The sequence below is a fragment of the Dermochelys coriacea genome, chromosome 3 (genome assembly GCF_009764565.3).
Source record: "Dermochelys coriacea isolate rDerCor1 chromosome 3, rDerCor1.pri.v4, whole genome shotgun sequence".
NCBI lineage: Eukaryota > Metazoa > Chordata > Testudines > Dermochelyidae > Dermochelys > Dermochelys coriacea.
Window position 1 is genome coordinate 132,423,713 of NC_050070.1, and position 16,764 is coordinate 132,440,476.

The 16,764-nt window shown below is 41.2% G+C and overlaps 1 protein-coding gene across 3 annotated transcripts in view; it reads left to right on the plus strand.

Annotated features, from left to right (window-relative positions):
• Positions 1-374: 374 nt before the first annotated feature.
• The window catches only part of NUP133 (nucleoporin 133), a 62,868-nt gene continuing 46,478 nt past the window's right edge, over positions 375-16,764 (plus strand). The window contains exons 1-6 of one of the 3 annotated variants that reach the window (XM_038394434.2): positions 375-2,222; positions 4,755-4,873; positions 6,071-6,174; positions 8,775-8,882; positions 13,857-13,988; positions 15,824-15,994. In XM_038394434.2, the coding sequence (XP_038250362.1) occupies positions 2,047-2,222; positions 4,755-4,873; positions 6,071-6,174; positions 8,775-8,882; positions 13,857-13,988; positions 15,824-15,994 (810 nt within the window). In that variant the 5' untranslated portion in view covers positions 375-2,046. Of the gene's footprint in view, positions 2,223-4,754; positions 4,874-6,070; positions 6,175-8,774; positions 8,883-13,856; positions 13,989-14,959; positions 15,018-15,823; positions 15,995-16,764 lie in introns of those variants that run through there. The other 2 variants (XM_038394435.2, XM_038394437.2) reach the window with 2 other exon arrangements.

Sequence of the window (16,764 nt, forward strand, 5' to 3'; positions counted from 1 at the left end):
GATGTCCCAGGGCTATAAACTGCCAAGCCTAAATGTGCTGGGACCCAGCCCTGGCATACACTGGCACAAATTAAGCACTGAGTACGACCCCCCCCCCCCATCAGGACAAGCTTAGTACAGTTCTGCTGCCCAATGCATCCGATGAAGTGAGCTGTAGCTCACGAAAGCTTATGCTCTAATAAATTTGTTAGTCTCTAAGGTGCCACGGGTACTCCTTTTCTTTTTGATAACATTTAATTACTCCTGCATTCAATATAACAGTGATTTGTAACTCAACACTGGCCAAAATTGATCACTTGGGCAACACAGCTCTGTCTGCTGGATACCTAGGCAGAGTAGGTGTGTTCATGTAAATACAGTCTGGTCCTGAAGCCTTTCCCCGCCACTTCCCGGCTCATTACTGGCTCTTAGGGGAAGGCTCATTCAGACCTTGCTTACAAATCATAACTTGAAATTATTAGGTTGGCCAACATCACCAAAATGAATGTGTCAACATTGTCATAAAAAACACAGCTGGATGAGAAGCTAATCTTTGTTCATACTTTTCAAACCTACTATGCTTTTTCAGTGTATATGCTTTTAAAGTCTGTATTAATGTTTACATTTTAAGTCAAATTTCCAACAGACTAAATAGGCAACACTGCATGTAACCAGTTGATCACTGGGTGGATGATGGGGAAATTCAGAAGGGGTGTAGGGAAATTTCTGCCTTCTTTCTATTCACTTGAAATGAAAGGGGGTTGGGCACACCTCAGGGCTGGCCCTAGACCAAATGGTGCCCCAGGCAAAGAACATCTTTGGTTCTCCCCACCCCCGCCATTTGTTAAACTTTTGAACACCTTTTTTTTAATTGCATTTGTAGCCCATTTCATGAGTTTGATGCATTATTTGCATGCATGATTTATCCCAGTCATATAAGACGATAAGTTTGCACGCTAGGCTCCATAAATGCAGGTCTCAGAAAGTCTGGAAGGTTCCACGAGATTCTACGAAGGTCCAAAACATTCTAGGAGGTTAATGAAAAACGAATCCAGGCACGGAGTACCTGAAACATGTTACTTCAAACATGCTATTTTCCCTTTCCCCGCTAACAAAAACAGCCCCCCATCCCCCCGAGCCCGGCAGCCCCCCCGGCCGTCACCTGCCCCTAAATCTGACACTGCCTGACCCCAAGGTTTAATCCACGCCCAGACGCGGATGCTGATGGGCTGAGCGAGTCTGTGGGGAGAACCGCCAAGGCATGGAGTTCAGTTCCACCCCCCAGCCCAGTCAGCACTCCTGCGGCCCCTGGACACAGAACGCTCCTTCCCGCTCAGACCGTCCAACAGTTGGAGCTGGCTGCACCTCTGGCGCGGTTGCCAACTGTGGTCCGACGTATTCCTGGAGCTTTCACTGGACGACATCATCTTTAATTCCTGGACACTCCCGGACACTCCTGGAGGGTTGGCAGCCGCAGGACAGGGCGGGGCCTCCCCCGCGGGAATGCAGTTTCTCTCGCTTGTTGGGGGATCACCCGGCCCTGGCGGCGCCGCCACTGCCCCGGCCTGGTGCGGGAGGCTGCGCAATCCGCCCCCCTGCAGCCTCTGCCCGGACGCTGACAGAGGCTGCTGACTGGCGAGCGCCGGCGACCCCTGTCCAGCCCCCTGTTTGTGCTAACGGCGCTTCACCGGCTAGCGACAGCCCGGCCACGCGCGGGTCCCGGCTCTGTGGGCAGCGCTTCACGCACGGCACCGCCCCGGGCGCGTGGTGCTCGCGGTCAGTGGAGCCCCGCGCGCCCCGCCCACGCCCCAGCCCGGCAGCGCGAGGTATTACCTCAGCGCGGCCGCCTTCCCACTCCCCCCGCCTGCAGCCGGAGGCGCGCGCCCGGGCCCCAGCTGACTCCCCCCTCCCTCGGGGAGCGGGCCGGGAGCGTGACGTAGGCAGTTGCGACGCCCGGAGCTGAGCGCGTGGCTCGCCTACGTTGGCGGCGCGCGCGGGGCCCGGCCCCGGCAGTTGGTCCCCAGGCGGCGCCGAGCTCGCGCCAACTCCCTCCCTGCGCCTCCTACCATGTTCCCTGCCGCCCCCGGCTCCCCGCGCACCCCGGGCGGACCGGCCCGCAGGACGCTCGCGGCCGCCGCCGTCTCCGTTCCCCGGCCGGGCGGCAGGAAGCCCCTGGCGGCGGCGGCCGGCTCCCCGGGGCTGTTCTCCCCGGTGGGGAGGAGGAGCGGCTCCCTGTCGGCGCGGTGAGTTCCCGGCGGGGGCGGTGGGTTCTGGGCTGGGCCTTGGTGCTCCAGAGGTTTGTCCCCCCTGCGCTGCCCCGCTCAACCGGGAGCGAGAGTGACCCGGCTCGTGGCATGTCCGCGCTGTCCGGTGGAAGTGCGCGGGGCTGGTGTCTAGGAGAGCCGTGGCCGGAGGCACTGAGCTGCCTGCCGGCTCGGGACGCCGGCCCTGCGTCAAATCATCCCTCCATTGCAAAGGGCTAGAAACTTGATTGGTGCCGTTTAAATTAACGGTCTGCAGCGGGGGTCCCCATTCACAACTGAAATGCCCCAGTGGCGTAGGTGGGCGAGATGGGATTTGTCAATCCAGTGTAATTTTGATGTGGGCATCTACGTTTTGGTTCTCTTCCTCATTCTGCAAGTGTGTTTTAATATTGCAGTGCTCTTCAGAAACTTGTATGGTTCATTTTATGAGCGTAGGGACCTAGACTGTGGTTCAAGTAATCTGCTTGATCACCCAGGGGTTTGTGTATTACCCAATTCCTTTGTGGCATTGTGCAGAGGACAGTCCATTCCTAAAGTCGGCGATGTAAGCACGATGTCTGCCCACTTAGATTGTAAGCACTTTGGGGCAAGGATTTTTTGTTTCTTCTGTGTTCATACAGCAGTTAGCACGGTGAGCTCCTGTCCATGACTAAGGCTCCTAATGCTGCCATAATTCAGATAAACAAACAGTGTTTCCTTTAGCTCATTATAGGGTTCATTTTCTTTTTGACATTTCTAAGATTACGGGGCATAGGTCTTTGTTAGGTCTTGAGTAATTTTGTGGCTGCTGGTAGTAACCCTGAAAATCACATGAACTAAAGCCTAGCGTATGATTATTTCCATTCATTTTATGTTTAGAATGATTATCAATTGTACCTTTTTAGTTTTTGGGCCTCTGGTTGTCAAAGTTTCCACGGATTTAAAAAAATCACTGTCCAAAAAAAATTACATTGTTCCCTATCCTACATAGGTCAGAAGTGTTATAAATCCAGAACAGTTATATAACCCTTCAGAATTCAGTCTCAAAAGTCGTTATTTGCTCTTGAGATTGACAAGTGTTGCTCAGATGACATTTTCAGCCCTGAGGAATTGCTAGGCTGAACTTTCAGCCTGTTTAGCATGGTGGCCCATTCTCACTTTCTGACCTTGGTTTCAGGTTTGGTTACAGAGATAGTCAGTCTTTCTGATTGAAAGATGCTATTGCAGTGTTTTCCTGCATGTTGGCAAGGAAAGTGCACCCTGCTGAGAAGCAGGGAAAATTTGTAAAGAACTGAATTAGAGTAGAAAGGAATCTAATAGCAACCCAACAACTTCCTGGAAGGAGCTGTGATAATTAGGCCTACAAATTTACCATCATTTTGAGTTTTACGGTAAAAAGTGCAAGTTCATAAAATGTCACAATAACCTATAATAACAAATGTTGCTGGGAATAGATGCAAGAAAACCAGACAGAGAAACTAGATTTGTCTAAACCAAAATGTCTTCATTGACATAATCTGTTGAAATTATGCTTGTTAAAAACAGATGATGTGGAGCTGGAAATTAATGTACCAAAATTGGTGTGTCAGATATTAAACCTAATTGGTGGACAAAATAATGACAGTATGGGCTATGCCACCCTCACTCCCTTTTTGGGTCCTTAAACGAGAGAGACTTTGGGGGCGGGGGGGAATACAGAGCAAAGATCAGACTGAGGCTACTGGAGTGAGCTTAACCATCATGGCTGTCACCCCCACTGTCTCCTGGGACCCCAGGCCTTCTTCATCCTAATCCTGAGGGATGTCCTGAGCAGATGGGGTCAGAGGGAGCGATCGAGGTGATATTGTTACCCCCTACCAGCTCCAGCTATATCCCTGACACCATTGCAGATAAAATGGGATCTGACTTTAACAGCAACAGGAATAACATCAGTTCCAGCCCATCTCAACTAACTTATTTTCATTTTCCCAAAAGTTTTAAATTTTTTACAGCAGCTGCAGCTCATACCAACCAACTTCTTCTCTTTTACCCAACAGGACATATATTACCATCTTTAATACCATCTAAGAGACTCACAAAGTTTTTTTCCTTCTAAAACTCTTTCCAGCTAAAAGTTTTGCTGTGACAAGTGCCCGTGTGAACAGCACATTGTCAACAGGAGAGCCGACAAACAGCGGCTACACTGCATGACTTTTAGCGGCACGGCTGTAGTGACACAGCCATGTCGCTAAAAGCTGTGTAGTGTAGACATAGCCTTTGTTTAACACTGTTTATTGTTGGACTGTGACTGGGTTATGTTAATACCTTTGGTCCATTTATTCCATCTAAATTAATACAAGGGAAACCTAATATACGGACTTGTCTTGAGTGTTCCCAAAGATATGCATTTGTGCCCCTTTTTCACAAACCTGGCCATTTAATCAAATCTATCTTTTAAACAATTAAAAATGAAATAAATATTATATATTAAAATTGCAGGAGACATAGAAAATTAATCACAGCTGGTGCGTTGTTTTTTTTTTTTTTTTTTAGAGCAACACCCACAAGGGTCATACAACATCCTTCAGCCAGTGAGACTATCAACTATGATGTTAAGAGTTTTGGATCCTCTCTCCCTGTTAAGGTTATGGAGGCCCTAAGAATGGCTGATGGTAAGGGTTGCATTTCTCTTTTCTTCACATGGGAATTGGATCAGATAAAGGAAAAATGGTAATCTCTTTATACTTTTAAATAGTTGATTTTTGAGCGAGGAGGAGGAGAAGATAGCACGTCTTTTTAATTGAATGCAGTAAGTCACTTGTTTGAGCATTTGTAAGCTTCAAAACATGTAAAACTGTAATTGTTTATGACAGAACAACTCAACTACTTTCTTTCAAATGTCAGTCATCTGGATATCAATTCAGTAACAAACTTCTTGTGACAGGTTTCAAAGTAGCAGCCGTGTTAGTCTGCATTCGCAAAATGAAAAGGAGTACTTGTGGCACCTTAGAGACTAACAAATTTATTTGAGCATAAGCTTTCGTGAGCTACAGCTCACTTCATCGGATGCATCCAATGAAGTGAGCTGTAGCTCACGCAAGCTTATGCTCAAATAAATTTGTTAGTCTCTAAGGTGCCACAAGTACTCCTTTTCTAAAAGGGGATTGTCTGTGTCAAATCCAAAGGATTGAGTAAAAAAATCAAGTTGTGTATATGTCTATCTTTTTTTATCTCTTTCATTTATTTTGTACCTATCTCAAACTTTAGGTGCTTTAATAGTTCTTTAAGAACACATAATGCAAACTGTTAAAACACAGATACATCAGCTTGATATAATCCAACCCCACATAATGGTATAAAACCAGCAGATAAATAGAAAAAGGTACTCATTATTATCTTCTTATCATTCTCCAAAAACCCAGGAAAATGGGCTTTGCCTTGAAACCAAGAATCTCTCTTCAGAGATTTTTCTGTACATTGTTGTTTCTTTTTTATAATGGTTCACTATTTTAGGTTTATATTGTATCTGCAATAACTTTAAGTAATTTTCTCAGTGATTCTGGTGCTCTCAATTCTTATCTAATAAGATGTAAATAACATGTAAATGGGTCATTTTCTTGGAGTGACTTTCAACTTTTGTGAGAGAAATGTATGTTACATTGAAATGTATTTTAAACAATATTTGGTAAATGAGTGTCTTGCATTTAATTAGCTAAAGGACATAGAATTTTTCATGTGGCATTGGATCTATTAGAAAAAAGTTTCCTTTTTTCCTACCAAAACGAAGATTTGATAGCTTAAAGACTATCCTACAGAGTTTTAGAAGTCATATTACTTCATGAAATTTTATATGGTCTTTTTGGATGTAGCTGATGACCTGTTAAGTGTGCAGGTGGATGAAAGTGGATGGGCCTGGCTAGTCTACAAAGAGAGGCTGATCATTTGGAAGATTGGTCAATCACCAGTTGCTAAGGTAAATGGGCTGTCAAACTGATGATGAAAAAGTGGGTGTGTATGTGTTATGCTAATTGAGCAAGTCTTTCAATTGTGTAGTTTGACCCAAGGGATAGTCGAGGACCTGAGACCCTAACTCACATGAAAAAGATGAATGGGTTTGTAAGAATCCGTGGTAGCAACTGCATAAGAAAGGTGAAAGCTTGCTGTTAGAACTTAACTCTTGTATTTTCTCTCTGTGCAACCTTATATTGTATTGTTTTTTTTATTTAATAGGTATCTCTCAAAGCAGATGCACTCTAGTGATTTAAATAACGTTTTTAGAAATTAGCTAATATATTAAGATTGATTTTGATAATCCTGTGCCTGCTCTTCAACATGTGCCATGAAAAATGAATCTGTATAAGCCTCTTGTATTGTGAGTGGATGTTTTGATTAATTTTCTTTTGTCAAGAACATATTTTTACCTATGCACCAAGAAACACTTAAGCAAAAAAACACTTCAGTGCATAGCAATTAACATCTGTAGGAGCCTATAGTAGTCTCCAGTCTCTCTTGCTGATAGGGAATATGTCTCTCCTCCTCCGTCAAATGCAGTGTGTATTCCTTGTACAACTCCCACGTACAATGTCCACAATACCAGAGTGACAGGTGCAGCTGTACTGATTGTACCGATACAGTTGCCTTCCCTATTCAATAGTCATGATTTTCTCCAGCACATTTCTTTGGATGATTTTACCATCTTGTATCTAAAAATGTATAACCAGTGTTCCGGCTAAAAGGCTTCAAAGAAACCTGCTTTGTCCATTGTAGCGTTGAGAATCACTCTTACCTGTGTAATTTGTGAATTGTATTTGAAAATAATGTGTAAATACGTATCTGGGATATCAGCTGGTTGTGGCAATCTTGCTAAAAATGACATCTGTGACACTCCATATGGGGACCTAATGTTAGAACTTAAGATTGGCTCAAAATTTAGAGCTTACGTTTTTTAAAAGAAAGTGCTTCATACATTAACAGTATTGTTCTGACTGGTACACCCATATTAGTGCAAAATAAGAAGTAGTTCTATTATTTACAATTTTTATTCCAGTAGCACCCAACCAGGTGCCAGTCAGGATTAGGGCTTCACTGTGCTGGGTGCTGTAGAAGCAGATAGTGATATAGTCTGTGCTTTAGAGCTTTCAATCTAAAAGATTCAAGAGCAAATGAAGAGTTGGGGACATTGTAATGATATACATGCAGATGAACCCGATGCTTGGCACAGGTTGTTAATTGTATGTTTTTCTTTAATTGGGAGTGTCATAAATATAAAGGGAAGGGTATACAGTGCTATAAAATCCCTCCTGGCCAGAGGCAAAAACCCTTTCACCTGTAAAGGGTTAGGAAGCTAAGGTAACCTTGCTGGCACCTCATCCAAAATGACCAATGAGGGGACAAGATACTTTCAGATCTGGAGGGGGGAACAACGGGTTTGGTCTACGATGCTTTTGCCAGGAACGGATCAGGAATGCAGCCTTCCAACTCCTGTTTAGTTAGTAACTAATCTAGCTAGAAAATGTTAGCTTTTCTTTTGTTTAATGACTGGTAAAATAAGCTGTGCTGGTGGGAATGTATATTCCTGTTTTTGTGTCTTTTTGTAACTTAAGGTTTTGCCTAGAGGGATTCTCTGTTTTGAATCTGATTACCCTTTAAGGTATTTACCATCCTGATTTTACAGAGGTGATTGTTTTACCTTTTCTTTTAATTAAAATTCTTCTTTTAAGAACCTGATTGATTTTTCATTGTTCTTAAGATCCAAGGGTTTGGGTCTGTGTTCACCTATACCAATTGGTGAGGATTATTATCAAGCCTTCCCCAGGAAAGGGGGTGTAGCGCTTGGGGGGGATATTTGGGGGGAAGATGTCTCCAGATGGGCTCTTTCCCTGTTCTTTGTTGTCACCACCAAGCGTTTTAAACATACTGTTCAAGGACAAGGCAAAGTTTGTACCTTGGGGAATTTTTAACTTATGCTGGTAAGAATAAGCTTAGGGGGTCTTTCATGCGGGTCCCCACATCTGTACCCTAGAGTTCAGAGTGAGGAAGGAACCTTGACAAGGGGTAAAGGTGGGGTGAATTTATGTTCTTTAACAATGGGTTTTCTGAGAAACCTCATACCACTGCCAAGCTGGGGCTGTTGTATCTTCTCCAGCCTTCATCTCCTGAAGAATTTCTCTAAGTGCTGAGGGAGCATCATCTGAAAAATGGTTGGCATTGTAAATCACATTTAAGACATTTAAATAAAGAAATAAGTTCAGTGAAACAATTGCCTGCTTGTTGGCAGACACAAGTTGCTGTCTGGTTGACAGAAGACTGGAATCTAGAGTTCCTGTACTTGTCATTAATCATGGGATTGAAGCATGCCTGGGTATTTATTTAACGCAAATGTGACTGTCCTCTGATAATCCTCTCTAAAACTAACCTTTGCTGTAGTTTCATGTAATTTGAGCAATTTAATTGTTTGTTTTTACCTTAGTATTTACTGTCAGAACAAAGATTTAGTAGAATTTGTAAAATGGATATACAAATGACTTTGCTTGAGGCATGTTTATGATAGTGTCTCTTTATTCCTCATTGTAGTTATCTGTATGCAAGGTACTACAGTTGCCATCCAGTGATTTCCAATGGAGTTCTAGCTTAGCAGCTATATCCTGCCTCAGTACTTCAAGTGAAGTACCTTCTCTACAGGTAAGCAACTTAACAATTTAAAAAAAAAAACATCTATGACTATCATCTTCTTTGTCACCCATTCTTTTGGAAACTGCATTCCCTGTGTTATAATTAGGTTTGGCAGGATACAGTTTTAATCGATAACTGTCAGTAAACATCGATTTCTGTTGACACACTCAAATTGATGAAGAAACCATTGGTCGGTAACTGTCGGCGTGCCTACAGGGATTTGGTGTCACCAGTCCTGTGGCCCTGGAGGGAGTCCTCTGCAGCCCTGCTGTCATGGGAGTGAGTGGGTCAGTCTGTGGCAGTGGAGCTGCAGAGAGCTCTCTGGGCTGATGACACCTGATCCCTGCACACAAGGTGCAGGGGGAGGCTGCAGTCTTGGAAGGGCAGAGTGGAGATCTCTGTGCAGGACTGCAAGGAAGAGGAGTCGTCCCTGGCTGCAGGCATGGCCACCTGGCTGCAGGCGTGGCCACCCACTGCTGAATGACTTACGTAGCAGTGCAGGGAGCCCTCTGTAGCCCTGCTGTCATGTACTCTCACTCACCAGCTGGGAGTGCTGGGTGATCCTGCTTTGCTCCACCAGGATGACAGCACTGCTCCGTGTGCCTGTAGAGATCTGGTGTCAGTGGCCATGTAGGGATCTCTCTGCTGTCAAGTCCCACTCACTCACTCACTTTTTTTTGGTAATTAAATGTAGTAATTAGAAAATTCTTATATTGCAGTTCTTAAAGGATTAATTCATTTAAAAAAAAATCAGACTAGGGCAAATACCATCATTCAGCAGTGGGACACCTGAAAGTTTAGTCCAGACAAGTGAAATCTGAACATAGTGCTTCCTGAAAAAGTTATGCATCATCTGTGTTTTTAATTCTGGGTGTGTGGACTGACTGCAAATGAAAACTCTTTTTTTGCCCAAGTTTCATTATGAATGCCATCCAACACTGGAAGAAATAGGTGATCTGCCTGTCTGGGCCTGCTGCTTTGCTAAATATCTCTTGTACTGTGCAGGGATGAGAACTACCTGAAAGGGGGTTTCAAAGAGGATGGCTCTAGACTGTTCTCAATGGTAGCAGATGACAGAACGAGGAGTAATGGTCTCAAGTTGCAATGGGGGAGGTTTAGATTGGATATTAGGAAAAACTTTTTCACTAAGAGGGTGGTGAAACACTGGAATGCGTTACCTAGGGAGGTGGTAGAATCTCCTTCCTTAGAGGTTTTTAAGGTCAGGCTTGACAAAGCCCTGGCTGGGATGATTTAACTGGGACTTGGTCCTGCTTTGAGCAGGGGGTTGGACTAGATGACCTTCTGGGGTCCCTTCCAACCCTGATATTCTATGATTCTATGATTCTATGAACTAGGTATACACTTTATTGCACTATTGTGTATGATATTGTGTGCAACTACCATTCACAAATAACATGAGATAGTGGCCAGTTTTCAGTTTCAGGTTGTACACAGCATTCATTCAGTGCACCCAGAGCTTTTCAGTGAGGGTCAGATCAGCAGCTAGTCCTTGAAGGGATGAAGTCATCCATCCTGGCATCATCTTGAATTTGTAGGTGGTGAAAAGAGGTAGTAGCATTTTGCTGTCACATCCCTCCCCCCAAACTTGACCCCTTTAATCTTGCCACAGTTTAATCATGCTAGAAGTAGTATAAGAGGCGAGAACATGCAAAAGCCTAAATTATTAAATTAATCTTTCCTTAGCTGGGTATGTTTTGCAAAGACATCACTGTTTTGTGGACCACAGTAGTAAGCATGTATGGTGAATATTAGTGGTGGGAAAACTGCAAGAGGTTGGGTAAAAGGAATAGCTCAATGACATCTTTAAAACAACAACATTATAAAATAAATTATTGTTAAATTTTTAAATATAATTGAACTGCTCACTAATAGTGACCATAATGTAATTAAATTTAACATCCTTGTAGGGGGGAAAATACTAAAGAAACCCACCACAGTAGCATTTAACTTCTAAAAGGGGAACTACATAAAAATGAGGAGGCTATTTAAATGGACATTAAAAGGAATAGTCACAAGAGTAAAATGTCTTCAAGCTGCATGGAAACTATTTAAAAACACCACAGTAGAGGCTCAAACAAAATGTGTACTCCAAATTAAAACAAAACAGTAAGAGGACCAGAAAAATGCCACCATGGCTAAACAACAGAGTAAAAGAGGCATTTAAAGGCAAAAAGGTATCCTTTAAAAACTTTGGAAGTCAAATCCTAATGAGTAAAATAGAAAAGAGCATAAACTCTGGCAAGTCAAGTGCAAAAGTATAATTAGGCATGCCAAAAAGGAATTTGAAGAGCAACTAGCAAAAGACACACAAACTAACAGCAAAAATGTTTGTAAGTACATAAGAAGCAGGAAGCCTGCCAAACAATCAGTGGGGCCACTGGATGATCAAGGTGGTAAAGGAGCACTCAAGAAAGTCAAGGCCATTGTAGAAATGAATTCTTTGCATTGGTCTTTACTGCAGAGGATATGTGGGAGATTCTCACACCTGAGCCATTCTTTTAGATGACAAATCTGAGGAAATGTCCAAGATTGAGGTGTCAGTAAAGGAGATTTTGGAAGAAATATTCACCCAAGAGTTCTGAAGGAACTCAAATATGAAATTGCAGAACTACTAACTGTGGTATGTAGCCTGTTGCTTAAATCAGCATCGGTACCAGATGACTGGAAGATAGCTAATGTAACAGCCATTTTTAAAAAAAGGCTCCATAGACAATCCTGGCAATTACAGGCCAGTAAGCCTAACTTCAGTACTAGGCAAATAGGTTGACATTATAATAAAGAACAGAATTATCAGGCGCAGAGATAAACGCTCTTGGGGAAGAATCAACATGGCTTTTGTATAGGCAAATCATGCTTCATCAAATCTATTAAAATTTTTTGAGGTTGTCAACAAAATCTGGACAAGGATGATCGAGTTAGATATAGTCTACTTGGATTTTCAGAAAGTCTTTGACAGGTTCCCTCACCAAAAGCTCTTAAGCAAAGTAAGCAGTCATGGGAGAAGACGGAAGGACCTCTCATGTATCAGTAACTGATTAAAAGGTAGGAAGCAAAGGGTAGGAATAAATGGTTAGGTTTCACAGTGGAGAGAGGTAAATAGAAGGTCCCCCAAGGATCTGTACTGGGACAGGTGCTGTACAACATTTATAAATGATTTGGAAAAGTGGGGAAACCATGAGGTGGCAGAGTTTGCAGATAATAGAAAATTACTCGATTGTTAAGTCCAAAGATGATTGCAAAGAGTTTCAAAGGGATCTCACAAAACTGGATGACTAAGCAACAAAATGGCAAATGAAATTTAATGTTGATAAGTGCAAAGTAATGCACATTGGAAAACATAACCCCAACTATACACAAAAATTATGGGGTCTAAATCAGCTGTTGCCACTTAAGAAAGAGATCTTGGTGTCATTTTAGATAGTTCTCTGAAAACATCTGCTCAATGTGCAGTGACAGTCAAAAAAGCTTAATAGTGTTAGGAACCATTAGGAAGGGAATAGATAATAAGAAAATATCTTAATGCCACTATGTAAATCCATGGTATGCCCAGTCCTTGAGTACTGCAGTTCTGATTGCCCCATCTCAAAAAAGATACATTAAAATTGGAATAAGTAAAGAGAAGGGCTAAAAAAATCATTGGAGTATGGAACAACTTCCATATGATGGGGAGATTAAAAACACCAACTATTCAGCTCAGAAAAGAGACAACCAAGGGGTGGGATGTGATAGAGGTCTCTAAAATCATTAATGCTGTGCAGGAAGTGTTATTTATCCCTTCATGTAACACAAGAACCAGGGGTGATCCAAATAAATTAATATACAGCAGGTTTAAAGCAAACATAAGTACTTCACACAACATGCAGTCAGCCTGTGGAACTCCTTCCCAGGGGATATTGTGAAGGCCAAAAGTGTAAATGGGTTACAAAAGAATTAGATAAATTTGTGGAGAATAGCTAATAGCCATCAATGAACCTATTCTCCACAAATTTATCTAATTCTTTTGTTACCCATTTACACTTTTGGCCTTCACAATATAACCCTATAGCCCTTAATCTCCAACTGCTGTAAACTGGGATTGGACAACAGGGAATGAATTACTTGATAATTGCCCTATTCCATTAATTCTCTCTGAAGTATCTGGCACTGGCTATGGATAGAAGATAGGTTAGTGAGCTAGGTGGACCATTGGTCTGACCCATTACAGCCATTATTATGTTGTTGTTGTTTTGTGATTTTTGGACAATCATTTGATTAGATTCCTGTTTAGATCTTTACTTGGATAAAGGCACTTGCACCATTCTTTGTACTTGGCCTTGGGTAGATCTCCAGGGAGAGTGAGTCCTAAAGTGAAGAACTCTTCACCCAAAACATCTTGATAGAAACATTTGAGAGTTTGTGTGATTATTCTTTGAAGAATACATTTGTAAAAAAGGCATTGTAGAGTTTAATGTTTCTCTTAATGACTCCAGAACCATTTTATTTGGTTTACAGGTAAAGAGATTTTTTTCTCTTAACTGTCAGCCTCGCCAGCTGACATTGGATATTAGTCAATCTGAGTTTTTGGGGTCACATGTCATGACCAGTAATAAAGATTTTGCATCTGGAACTCAGGTCCTTCGCTGGTTCTTACAGCAACAGATCTCACTTGCTCTCAGTAGCTATATTGGCCCTGCTATATGATCAGCAGTAAAAAGTAGTAAAAATTATTTTTGCAAGTAAGACAAGCAGATATGACTCAATATATACATCTGTTGAGTTAGAAGTTTCCATTTTTACATAATCCTCCTCTGCTCTAAATGTGCTTTAGTTCTGTTTTGTGTGTATGTATATATTTACCAGTTTTGTGTGTTTACCCTCTTAACCTCTGGGACACTCAAAAGAGATTTAATATTCAAATAAAAAGTTTCATCCTTATTATAGTCCACCTATATCATGTGTTGACTATTTTTCTATAATTCCAAGTCTCTGTCAGCGATGGTTGCCACCAGCGAAGGGTTTGTACGTTATTGGCCCAGCCTTCTGCATGAAGGTTCCTATACGGAGACTTTTACAGACTTTGGAGGCTCTCTCTGCAGTTTTCTAACAGCTGTTAAGGTATAGTACAAATTTTTGTTTACATCAAAAGTATTAATTTGATTGTTAACTTAGAAACAGGAAAGAGTATTTGGAACATCAAGTCTTAAACTGCTAGGAACTTTAATAAACTAAACAGTTGCAGAGTGAACTATGTGACCTCATTATGGATAACTTCACAGAACTGTCAGAGAGGCCATACCACCATGAGTGAGAGCAAGATCCCTTTCCTCACAAAAGTTCCAGAATATGACAAACCCGAACAGAGAATTATTTTGTGCATGAACTTGTTAAACGGGATATTTTTTATAAATCGTAGTTCAGAAATTAGATGCAAGAGGAGTAACTGCAAAGATAAAATGGTGATAGCACTACTTGTATTTTTTTTTAACCTGTTATGTTTACTAAGGAATTGTGAATTTTTTTTTCACTTAACTAAATGAACAATTACACGTAAGTGTTTCAGATGTCAGCAGATTGACCCTGTTGGAAAATTTTTACCTGTATTTTGCAACTTCTAAAACCTGGCACATCCGAAGTCTAATTTAAATAAAATGATTTTCCTTTTAGGGCAGAATTAGTATATTTATATGTAACATTTTTGATTAGCAGTGAGTATTAAAACATCCCAAAACAAGACATATGTTTCTTGTTTAACTTAAAAAGTCTAATAAAAGAATTAAGCATCTGTCAGAAAATGAAAGCAATTGAAAGTGTGTGTGCAGGCATCTCAGACTTTGAAGCACTAGACTTGCTAAACTGAGACTCAGGAAAAGTTCAAATGGAACTATACCACAGCATTTTGAGAAGTGTAAACATTTGTTTGAAAACATTACATGGAATTTTAGCTTTGCAATTTTTGTTGACTGAAATGCAATTCCATAGGTGAAAACTTGTGCAGTGTTTAGAAGATTAATCATTGTTGAACACTGGTTTAATATTTGCTTGATACAGACTTCTTTCAATACTTCTAAGTAATGTGTCTTTCACAGTATGGTCTATATTCATCTCCCATGTAACACCACTGAAGTTAATGACTTTGCACAAGAGGTGAGCCTATCCCTGTCCTCTCCACTACTGTTGTCAAATTTCATTTCACAACTATGTGGCATCTTTTACAAACACTACATTCACTATTACCAAAATCATTTTTAAAAGATACTGAAATAAGTCTCACAACATAGTCTGATGGATATTTTCTTATGCAGTTAGTTGTGACGTGTCCTATTTAGGTCAGGGCACTTTAGTGAAAACAGCAAGCTACCCTTGGAAATAATTTTTTGTTATGGAGCAGAGCAGTTCCTAGTAAGAAGATTATGAAAATGAGCATTACGTTCACAAATAATAGTTGGTAAAAATGTTCATTAAAGGTGGACTATTTTTGTGATCAATAAAACAGTTTTTCAGAAAATGTGGTAAAATATTAATTTAAACATGCGTAACCTAACAAATAAATATATTGTGTGCTATATGCCATAATTTAAGCCTTGGAAGAACTATAAATAGTTGTTAAAAAGCACTACATCTGATACATTTCAGTTTTTATGTAATGCTTTATAATTTCCAGGTAAAGAGCACGACCTATTGAAAAGCTGACATTTTTAACCAAGTGAAGTTTTTTTCAGGCTCTTACAGCCAGCTGAACTTTAAATTAATTTGCTGGAAAAAATGTTCCATGCCATATCTCTGCTAGCACAGAACCTCGTGTTCTTTGTAGAGTAGCAAGGATGGCTGTGTTCCTAGTCCTGTTTTTCTCCTGATCTGGTACAAATAATCCTTATTTGACAGTAATTGTTGCTGAAAGTTGGTGGTGTCTCTTTTGTGTGTCTAATGTAGACATTTTTACTTTTTGTTAGGGAGGAAGTTTTGTTTTATCATCTTCAAGGGGCCAGCTAGTTCGATTGATACCAGACAGTTCTGGTAAGATCCATCAGCATGTCCTGCCACAGGGACAGGGCATGTTTTCTGGAATTGGCCGAAGAGTCTCCTCTCTCTTGGGGATTTTGTCTCCCAGTAATGATGCTGCGGTAAGTTCAAGAAATAGATTATTATAAATAGATTTTTTTTAAAAAAAAAATTTATAATGACATGTTCCAACTTGTCTAACTCCTTCCTTCCCCTTTCACTCACTGCTACTTAAGGACATACTGTATCAGGATACAGAACATCTGAAACCCACTTCAGACCAATTATATTCACTAAGGCTTAAAAAAGAAATACTTTACAGCAGTGGTTTTCAATCTGTTTTCATTTGTGGACCCCTAAAAAATTTCGAATGGAGGTAGAAACCCCTTTGGAAATCTTAGACATAGTCTGTGGACCCCAGGTTGAAAACCACTGTTCTTTAGTAACAACAACCTTTCGCAGACCTCTTCGACATAGTCTGTGGACCCCTAAAGAAAACCACTGCTTGACAGCACTGTTGTAAACAGGAAGGAATAATTATCTTGCAACTGTTTTTAAATTTCCTCAGAAATCATAGCATCAGTTTGCTCATTAAATGATCTGCATCCAGTATGATCATTTGGACTTGAGTCCTCAACCTGATTTATGTTCCAGAATTAGTATTTCTTATGCTTCCCAGAAGATTCCCTGCATTGCGTTTGTCAAACACCAAGTGGCTTAAAGCCTAGAAAACTGGAGTGTACTACTGTCCCTCCTATTCATTTGTCATAGATTATCCCTGTGGTAATTGAATGTCAAAAGCAAACTATAGTTGGTGTCCTGTCTAGATGTGGTATTTCTCAACAGCCTGTGGCCCTTTGTTTATTTCGTGGAGTGTCATTAGTCTTACACA